Source organism: Helianthus annuus, chromosome 15, assembly GCF_002127325.2.
Source record: "Helianthus annuus cultivar XRQ/B chromosome 15, HanXRQr2.0-SUNRISE, whole genome shotgun sequence".
Taxonomy (NCBI): domain Eukaryota; kingdom Viridiplantae; phylum Streptophyta; class Magnoliopsida; order Asterales; family Asteraceae; genus Helianthus; species Helianthus annuus.
Genome location: NC_035447.2, coordinates 151,116,972 through 151,127,963, shown reverse-complemented (window position 1 = coordinate 151,127,963; position 10,992 = coordinate 151,116,972). Strand labels below are relative to the sequence as shown.

Here is a 10,992-nt window from a genome sequence, read left to right as displayed (position 1 = left end):
CAAGTATGTGTCATTGGCACAATACTTTTGGATATAACACGCATCCTAAGGTGAGTTCACTACTTTTTCACAAACATGCGTCCCGGGGGGGGGGGGGACAAACAAACTACTATTCCTGGGAGGAATACTTTTCAATGTTTTGGTTTAATTTTGATGTTAGTTAATAAACTCAACTCTATCACGAAAGTCCCTACTTACACACCGAGCTAGTTTCCTAGGAGGCAATGATGTGTTAGTTGATAGCACTATTAGGCCTGACAAACCTCACACTGTACCTGCCACCTGGGAGGACGGGCGTGAACTAATGACCTTAAACACTTTGATCAATGCTAATAGACATTGGTGAGGGCACCAAAAACGAACAGTCAATTGATACAAAATTATTATTCGTAACATGTCTTTAAACTAAAAACTTGCTTGATTTTCGTTAAACAAAACTGTGAACCCGCCAACTTTATGTTGACACACTTTTTCTGCATGCTTGCGGTCTTTAGATATCTACATGGACCGGGACTTGCAATCGGAGGAGCTAGAGGTGTCATGGGTCGTGTTGCGTATTGAGACGCTTAACATTATGTGATGATTTACAGACAATTTATTTACGAGTATTTAAAATAATTTCAAATTTGCTTCCGCTGAACGTATAGCGTATTTAAATTGAAATGTACTTTTCATGTTGATGAGATTTTGAGTTTATTATGTTACGGTTAGTTCAATGTGATTAGTAGCTAGATCCTAATACGTCACACGCCTCGCGGTGAGATCCGCATGTGGTATTTTGGGGGTGTGACATTAATTAAGTTCTTTTATTGCTTAAAATGTTTTGTTTAATTAGTAAGGGCATATATGTAATTTTATAGAGACTTAACTGAATAATTTAACGTCCATCCAGTGTAGCGACTACCCGAGTAACAGGTAAATAAACCATAGGGAGCACCGGTGTAATTTCCAAAAGTTGGGGACTACATGTGTTATTTTACAAAACCACAGAGACTACCCGGACATTTTACTCTAAAATGTGGTATGTAAATTTCTAAAAACTACCCGTATTTTTATACGGGTTTTACATGTAGTATAATTTTAAAAGCAACCCAAACACTCACTTTGAAGGCTTTGGGCCAAAATTGCCCCCTCTAATTTACAACAATAAAAATATATAAAATGACCCAAATGTCCTAGTTAAAAAAAATGGATAAGTTAACCCCGTGAGTTAAAATAACAACGTTTAAAACTATTTGTACTAAAATAAAAACGTTTTAAATCTTTGAACTAAATTAACAAAATACCCAAATGAGAGAGGGTAAAATGCATTTAACTCAAAATATATTACAAAAATATAATCACATAATTAAAACGTCACCCTATAAATTCGACTCTCCACCACACTCATTCACGGAATAAAAAAGGGGCTTTTCATTCTTCTTCTTCCCCCCCTTATCTCTCTGCAGCTTCGAAAATGAAGTCGAACATAAACCCCAATTTGCGAGTGTTCTTCCTTATCGTCATCAGCATTTTATCGCCATCAGTTGTGGCAATCGGCTGTGACATGTTCCAGGGAAATTGGATAGTGGATGAATCATACCCGCTGTACAACGTATCCACGTGCCCATTCCTCGAAAAGGAATTCAATTGTGTTAACAATGGCCGTCCTGACTTGATGTATCTCAAATTTCGATGGCAGCCGCACGGCTGCAGCTTATCCAGGTACCACCTCTCTGTTGTTCAATGTCTCATCTCAATCAACCTATGGCTGCCATTGATGGCTGCTGCTGGTGGTTAGTTTTTTCCCGCCACCAAAATGGGGGTCCCCTACATATGGAAACGCGGTGGGGATTTATGGGCGTCAATTGTGTGACGAGAAATGTGTTTGTTTTATTTAAGACTTTTAATAATTATATAAAGAGTTAAATGTTATTTTAGTTCGTGTGGTTTGAGTCATTTTGACAGTTTAGTCTAAATATTTTATTTTGTGTTTGTGGGTTCATAAAAGTTTCATCGTTGCCATTTTAGTACACTGGGTTAACTTCATCCATTTTTTCTGTTAACGAGAAGGACAATTCGGTCATTTTATATAGCCTTCATCCATTTTTTCTGTTAACTAGAAGGGCAATTCGGCTATATAAAATGACCAAATTGGCGTTTTCGTTAACAGAAATAATGGATTAAGTTAACCCAGTGGACTAAAATAGCAATGGTGAAACCTTTTTAGATCCACATGTGAAAAATAAAACCTTTGAACTAAACTGGAAAAATGACCCAAATTACAGGGATTAAAATGGCATTTAACTCAATTATAAATAAATAGTTTTAGAATAAATGTTTTGATGAAAACTGATAAAGTTAATATATTTATAGTGATTAAATTAGTAATTAAATACGTGAACGTTGCTTGTGATTATAACGTATAAAACTATACTTTGTAGTAATTAAATACGTGAAGTTATTTAATCTTATATATGATTACATTTCTTCTTTTCTTGTTATAGTTGAGTTCAAATTTACTATGTCACACCTTTAATCTTTTTTTTTTTTTTCTAATTTTAGTTTTATGTACAACGTATTTGTTTTTCGTGTATCTATTTTATGTTTTATAAAATGAAATTGTTTTTCTACGTTACAAAAATATTATTGATTTATAACGAACACAAAATGTGATTATAACGTATAAAACTATACTTTGTAGTAATTATAGATTTTATTGTATAATAATAATAATAATAATAATAATAATAATAATAATAATAATAATAATAATAATAATAATAATAATAATAATAAAACAAACAAACAAACCCACCAATCACATCTTCCTTTTGTTTAAATATTTCACCAATCATGGGTCACGAACCCGCAAAAGCCACCATCACAATTCACAAGTATCACTTGAATTATGCCGGTGTTCTAGTTTAACTTGCCGAACTCATAGCTCCGTCACGAGAGTACCCTAAACACCTAAGAATACTATTCTCTATGCATACTAAAAATGATAATTTTCTTATTTAAAAAAAAACAGAAGAGATTAAATTGCAACATGCAATTAATGATTTTACGTTAGAGGTAATTAATTATGTCTTAAATGTAATACGCTATGCTATTTAATTATCGTTTAAAAGTGTAGTGCAATATTTTTTTATGACAACGTTTGCTTCTACTATATTACTTAACAATCTCTCTTGTTTAGGTTTGAACCTAGATCTCACATTTAGAAGACATGTGTCTCTATCAAGTAGGTTAACCCCACACTAACCTATATGTTATTTTATACGAGTTATGTGAGATATGAGATTGTAGTTATAATGTCAGAAAATTAGTTGAGATGACACCAAAACATGGCTTTTTAAACATATATATTCTTTTTGGATGGAATTATATATTTTTCACCGACATATTTTTATGAGAAATGTAATAAAATAAAAAGGCTAATGATAGAGAAGATGAAACTCAGAACATGGATCTCAAAGGTTATTGGGACATTTCTTTTGTCTACGTCGTCTGTAAAATGACAGTCGACGGTATGATTTTTGGGGGTAACGTCTAAACTAAACTTTGAAGCCAGCGCGAATCTGATTAAGACAACATAGTCTGGTCGAAATAGAGCAACGGGGCTCTCCAATTTAACACAAGAAATTCGTTAAAAAAAACTAAAGTCGTCATGAGTAAATAGTTAATCTATTTATTATTAGTTACTACTAATTATATATTATACTATTTTTGTATTATTATTATATTCATCATTTATTAAATAAATGTTTATGTTTATGTGTATAAATAATCTTATTAACTAAAACATAAATAAACTAATGATATAAATAGCATATATTTTCAATTTTTAAAATATGCCAAAATAACATTTACTATTAGCCAATGTTTGGTGACGATATAGGTGTAATACATAAAAAAGTTGACTTTTTTTTAATTTTAGAGTTAATTGTCCGGATAGTCCATGTGGTTTGCCATTTTTTCATCTTTAGTCCCCATCTTTTTAAACTAGCATGTATAGTCCCTGTAGTTTAACAAACTGTTACTCGGATAGTCCCTGTAATGGATGGGCGTTAAATAATTCAGTTAAGTGAGTTTAAAATTACAAAAATACCCTTATAATTACAAAAGAAAAATAAAACAATAAAGCAAAAATTATAATTAAACTCAAGTGGGCCCACCTATTAAAATATAAAATAAAATAAAAACCTCACCACACCCCACCCCTTTCTTCTCCATCCAAACTGCCCGCCACCACGATTTTCCGGCGACCACCGCACCATCGCCATTGGTCCATCTCTCTTTCTTAACTCTCTCTATCTCTATTAGACACATCTCTCTTTACTCTCTCTCCTTTAAAAAACCACCACCTCAACCACCGCCATCACCACTCAGCCACCACCACTATCACCACTGTCACAACCACCCTCTGCCACAACTACCACCGCCACCATCATCACCACTGCATCATCTAATCCATCAATCTAATCCATCAAACTTGTTCAAAGTCTTTAAATTTTAAAAGAGACTAACCTGAGTCACTTGAATCCAACGCAACTACGTGTCAATGACTGCTCTTTTATCCATCTTCTACCACTAAATTGAAAGTGACAATGGATGTCGTCTAATTTGTGGTCAGAAATAGAGTTTAATTAAAAAGGTAAAATAGGGATGGACATGAATTTCTATAACAGACTTTCAAAAACAAATTAGAGTTTAATGTCACCACAGATGCATTCATCCCCTGTTAACCCACCATTGTAACTGCCGTTCACCATCCTTCACACACCATCGTAACCACCATCCAACACCACCGTTCATCCCACCATCGGAGCTCTGGAGTACGACGGAGCCCTAGCCGTTGTGGTGCCATCGAAAACCACCATTTGACCCATCTCTCTCTGCTCGCACATTCACCACCGTCAATGGGGTTTCGAACACTGATGGGCTGACGGTTTTTGGAACTGAAACGAGGGAAAGGTTTAAAGGAGCGGTAGGCGTCGGAAAACGTCGCCGGTGAAGTCGCCGGAACCCTAGCCGGCCTCCTTCTCTTCTGCGCTGACGTGTGTGGGTGAGAAAATTCAAAATGGTGGGTGATGGGTGGTTTGGGGTTTTTTACGAGGACTGTGTGGTAGGTGGGTCCCCACATTATATATTGAATGTATTTTTGTTTTTTAATATATGTATAAGGGTAGTTAAGTTATTTCACAAACACTTAACTGGATAAGTTAATGACCATCTAATTTGGGGACTATCCGAGTAACAAAAGATTAAACCACAAGGAGTATACATGCTATTTTGAAAAGGTAGGGACTAAAGATGAAAAAATAGCAAATCATAGGGACTATCCGGGCAATTAACCCTTAATTTTATATAACAGTTATACTAAATTTCCTACATATTAGTGTAGTTTTATACTTAAATGATATATTGATCTTATGTAACCTGTTTTTGTGTTTTGCTGTTTTTTTTTGTTTGTTTGTTATTTCCCAGTCTCTTAATGGCTCTTTTTATATATTTATAAAGTGAGTTTGCCGTTAAAAAAAAAATAAACTACAACGATATACGTAACTTACTCTTATTAAATTTATATTGACTTGAAAAAATACTGTATAAAACTGAAAACGTAATAAATAAATCCGACAAAAGGTGTTCCTGCGAATTAAAAGAGCAGGGCACATTATACGAGGTGAGGTGTCACGGAGGATGTCTTCCTCTACACTTGTTTAAGTCTTTTTAACACCTAGGCTTTGGCCTCCTCTACACTTGTTTAAGTCTTTTTTTTTTTTTTTTTTGAAACGTACTTGTTTAAGTCTTTAACACCATGGCTTTGTCTACTAGTTAAGACCATCTGTAGTGGGTGTGAACTTTTTTTTAAAGAAAATAGTAGTATGAACTTTTAGTTATAGTTGTAAGTAATATAAATTTATTATAACTACATTTTTTTTAAAAGTTAATTTTTTCTTTTAAATACTTACACCTGCTAAGGATTGTACCTTATTCTTCCCACAATAGTTTGTAAAGGATATGAATTTATTATGACTACATTGGCCGGCTAACAAGTTTTGGCCCCTTAATCTGTTCATATTATGCACCCAATTAAAAGAGCAATTAATGATTGAATATCAACTTTAGGGTGTAATGATTAAAAAGGCTTGTACAACTTTTCTACTCTTTCCTCCACAAACTCCACAATGAAAAAGAAAACTTTTTTGTTTTCAGCTGCTTGCTGGCTCTTTATATATATATATATATATAAAGTGAGTTTGCCGTTCAAAAAAAAAGAAAAAGAAAACTTAAAGGCTTGCTTAAAAGGATATATTTAGAACTTTGATTTTGGTTTTGGTTGTAAGTATAAATATAGTTATATAACTAATAACATTTATTTTATCGAACTTTTCATATAAGGTAAACAATAACCAAATATGAACAAGTGTAGTGATTACAAAAAGTTACACACTTATATAAATGTAATATAAATGGTGATACTTTATCCATGTTATACATTCATAAATAATTTGATCGTTAGGTCTTTCTTCTTCTTTTCTTTTTCGTTAGTTATCACTAAATAGATTTTGATTTTCCTATTACTTTATAAATATTAACTTAGACTATTAGTTAGTTAGTTATTTTTTAACGCTTTGATCTTCTATTAAAAGTCTCATAGTTTATTTTGGTTACATATTGTGCCAAACCTTATCTAGTGACCACATATAATAGTTTCAATGGAAACTAGGGTTGGCGGTAACTATGCTAGAAGTGAGATCGTTATCTTTAAAATATTGTAATTAATGAACTTTTAAAACATATTATTATTTAGTTACAAATTAAAAAGATATTCGACAGACTTACATATGATATAGAATTAAACCAAAAGCATTCATTACTTTTATATGTATGTATATTTGCTCTCGCTCAATCAATCGATCATCAACGTATTCGATCATTATCTTGACTATTAAAAACGATATATTAGTTTGTTGGAGTTTAATTCATTTTAAGCAACTTGCTAGAGAGTTTGTTGTCTGGGCACAAAGAATGGTTATCTTTGATCCTAAGTTTCTCCATTAACATAACTGATAAGATGGGCACCAAATACCAACCATTATTATTGCAATTAATACCAAAATTGAAGGTGTAGCCTTCCATATTTGACATCATACGCTTTCTTTATCGCCTTTTAAAACATAATTAATTGTGATTTATGAAACAACTTCATGTGATGATGTGATATGTAATGTAAGGGGTCCATTTACAACTAGCATGATACATATTTTACAACAACTAAATAATATGCTTAAACTTTATAACAATTGGAATAGATTCCAAAGCATAAACCAAGCCTTTGGATGATAAAAAAAATATATGTTAATAAGATTTATGCGTGTATTTTTTTGTGTATTCGATAATAAATGAAATCACCTGTCATTTTATAATGCATTTTTCTTTTTGTAATAGATTTGATGGCCCGAACTTTTTGGAAAAATTAAGAGGGAAAACCATTATGTTCGTAGGAGATTCACTTAGTCGAAACCAGTGGTTGTCAATGCTATGTATGATCCACTCGTCTATACCAAGTGCAACTTATGCGGTCAATATCTCTATTATTCAAGACACAACGACATACACCTTCTCGGTATGCCTCCTGACTACATATTTGAACATTTATTATTTGGTTTTTCACTTATTTAAATATATTTAAATTCTTTTGAAATAATTGTAGGATTATGGGTTGAAAGTGGCATACCATCACAATTTGTACCTAGTAGATATAGTGAAGCAAAGGATTGGGAGAGTGTTGAAGTTAGATTCTTTGACGGCTGGGAAGCTATGGTTAGACGCTGATTACCTTGTGTTTAACACGTGGCATTGGTGGAATCGAAGAGGAGCCAGTCAACCGTAAGTTTCCGTTTTAAAATCCACAAAGAGTGCGTTACATTTTCATAGGTTGATTTTTTTTTTTTGAACGGCCAACAAAAGATATATTATATTACTCAAAGGTTAACAATAGTTAACCCAAAATTACATCCACCAAGGTTTCACACCCTCATACATATTAATTCAAAACTACACCAATCCTCCCAAGTAAGCGACAACGCCTTTGCCCGATGTTTCACCCATACAAAACTTAACACTTTAATCTCTTCCACAATACTCTTCACTGTCGCCCTCTTATTATTGATAGATTAACATATTGAATCTGACATACACCCAATTTTTTAATTTCATTTTAACATATTAATACTCCAAATTACAACTTATAACAAAGTTAGAAATGTTCATAAAATATTTATGTTTGAACTTTGAACCATAAAAGTTGATCCTTGTTTCTCTCTTAAATTTTGGCATAAATTATCCAATTTATTGAAGTTATAACGTAAAATATTTTTCTTTAAACTTAAAAATAACAAACGGGTCAACTAGCAAACCTTTCAGGTCCAACCGAACATGACGTGGTCTAGCTAAACGTGTTCACATGTTTGACTCGAGACTGTTTAGACTAAACCTAAATTCGTGAATTTCGTGTTAGATTGCATCGTAAAGTAGAAACTTAAACCCCTAAGTAGTCTTTTTTATCAACATGTAGATTGATCATGAATGCAGATTTGACTATATACAAGACGGGAGTCATATCTACAAGGACATGGATCGTGTAGTTGCTTTTGGAAAGGCCGTTGTTACATGGGGTCGATGGGTTGATGCTAATCTTTCTGTTAACAAAACAAAAGTGTTTTTTCAAGGGATATCACCCTCTCATTACAAGTAAGCTTCTCTTCAATATCACAAACCAACTTGTAATATAAAAACAATCATAAAAAATGATGTGCTTTAATGTCTATAAACCGATATTAACCGGAGTTTTTTTATGCTAAAAGTGATTTAAAAGTATTTTTGTTTTTTTAAAAGTTACTATTTTTGTTCACTCCTAATTCTATTTGACGATAATAATTCTTTTCAAATCACCCATTTTAGTAAATTACTTTTTCCACGACACCTATTTAAGAAGAAACTCCGATAATTGAGCAAATTTATAATTAAATTACAGTGGCAGCGATTGGGGAGAACCAAAGGCAAGATCTTGTTCCGGTCAGAAAATTCCTCTTCTAAGCACCACCTATCCCGGAGCTTCACCACCTGCATTGGCGGTCCTGAAGAACTCACTCCAAACTATCAAGAGACCGGTCACTTTGCTTGACATAACTAACCTTTCTTTGCTCCGGGTAGACGGCCACCCGTCGGCTTACGGCCTAGCAGCAGTGGATTGCAGCCACTGGTGTCTCGCCGGAGTTCCAGATACATGGAATGTTTTGCTATACAACCTTATGTTCCAGGAAAATGACAATTTATAATTCAATTATTGGATTTATATAGAAAATAAAAGTGATATACCATAAATACAAGAAGTGAGAAATTTATAAATTGAGGTCTTGTTTCATTTAAAATGGCGAATGTTACATTCTTTATTAGTTCTTCAAATGAAATACATACTTGATACTTTTTATTACTTTGTAATCTTTTTTTTTTTTTTTTTGAACGTTACTTGGTAATGGTTTAATTTTCATTTTTTGGCCTTCTCAAGTTTGTATTTTTCTAACTGCCAAACTATAAAAGAAAATCACCATCGTCTAGAAAAGGCTAGTCAGGGTACAAAAAAGAATTACATAACAAGAAGCGGGTTTTTCAAGTTTGTATTTAATGTGATAAATAATAATAATAATAATAATAATAATAATAATAATAATAATAATAATAATAATAATAATAATAATAATAAACTACAATTTCAGTTTATGTGGTACGCACCCAATGGTACTTTGAGTCTCTAAGTGTCAAAATTGAACAATTAAGTCCATGTAATTATTGATTTGGATCAATCAATCCCTGTTGTTACTCCCACGTTCCAGAAGTGATGAAAAGACCTTATTACTTCAAGGTCCCAACAGTGCAAACCTCACTTCATCTTCAACCTCCCAAACATTTCATTGCATTCATTGCTCATTTCAAGATAACATTATCGACAATTAAACTTATAATTTCATACAACAAATTCAATGCTTAATCAATTAAGGGTGTTTGGGATTGCTTTTTCAACCTGATTTTTTTTTTTATTATTGTGTTTTGAAATCGCAAAAAAATCTATTTTGAGTGTTTGGTAAAAAATTAATAAAAACTGATTGTTTAAGTTTTGTAGAGATCAAACAAAACATGATAATCCAAAAGTAGGTCACCTCTTACTGCAGGAAAACATGATAATCCAAAAACTGATTTTTTACGTTTTCACTTATTTATTTTTTAAAATATATATATATATATATTTGCCAAACATTCAAATAGTTGATTATCTGATTATTGTGATATCAAACAACATAATCAAATCCAAACACTATCTTTCAGCAGCACGTTTTGTTACAGCTAATTATCTGATTCTGATTATTCAAAACGCATAATCTATTTTCAAAACTCAACCCCAAACACCCTCTAAGTTGTGATACCATCTCCAACATTTGTAGCAAGAGAAATTGGGCAAAGAAGATCAATATTAATCCCAAGACACAAACAAGTAAAGTGTAAATCCTTTTAACACCCATTGATCGAACAAGAATTAAAAAAAAAAAAAAAAAAAACCTTTAAAAAGGCACCTGGAATAAGTTGTTTTGAAGATAATCTTGAATATGCAAATCAAATGCTAAGCAAAAAGAATATGTTATTCAACCTTCAACAAGAGTTAAAAAATAAAAAAAACTTAAAACCCATATGAAATCAGTTTCTGTCGAATCCCCTACCTTGTTGGGCTGATTTGTAGAGATTCGTCAGCATCCAAAGAGAGTCTTCAAGATGATCTACAAAAGAGAATACCATTAGGCTCGTCACGGAGGACCCCGGAGAGGAGTCCGTGACCAAGCTCTGGCATGAAAGTAAGAAAACTTGTCGGAGAAGGAATAATATTCCGGCACGATGATCTGGGCGGAATAAACGATGTGGACTCTAGGTTGTGAGTATTCAATGAACAAA

The 10,992-nt window shown here is 32.7% G+C and overlaps 1 protein-coding gene across 1 annotated transcript; it reads left to right on the top strand.

Moving 5' to 3' along the window:
- Positions 1-1,386: 1,386 nt before the first annotated feature.
- On the top strand, positions 1,387-9,481 carry LOC110912926 (protein trichome birefringence-like 41). The gene is made up of 5 exons (XM_022157764.2): positions 1,387-1,704; positions 7,438-7,615; positions 7,703-7,878; positions 8,584-8,742; positions 9,026-9,481. The coding sequence occupies exons 1-5, from the start codon at positions 1,457-1,459 to the stop codon at positions 9,327-9,329; spliced, it is 1,065 nt and encodes a 354-aa protein (XP_022013456.1). The 5' UTR covers positions 1,387-1,456; the 3' UTR covers positions 9,330-9,481.
- The last annotated feature ends 1,511 nt before the right edge of the window (positions 9,482-10,992 follow it).

Excerpts from the sequence above, each read along its gene's own strand:
- LOC110912926 (XM_022157764.2), top strand. The coding sequence starts at position 1,457 with ATGAAGTCGAACATAAACCCCAATTTGCGAGTGTTCTTCCTTATCGTC. Across the intron at positions 7,616-7,702 it reads CAACGACATACACCTTCTCG|GATTATGGGTTGAAAGTGGC; the intron begins GTATGCCTCCTG and ends AAATAATTGTAG. Across the intron at positions 8,743-9,025 it reads ATATCACCCTCTCATTACAA|TGGCAGCGATTGGGGAGAAC; the intron begins GTAAGCTTCTCT and ends ATTAAATTACAG.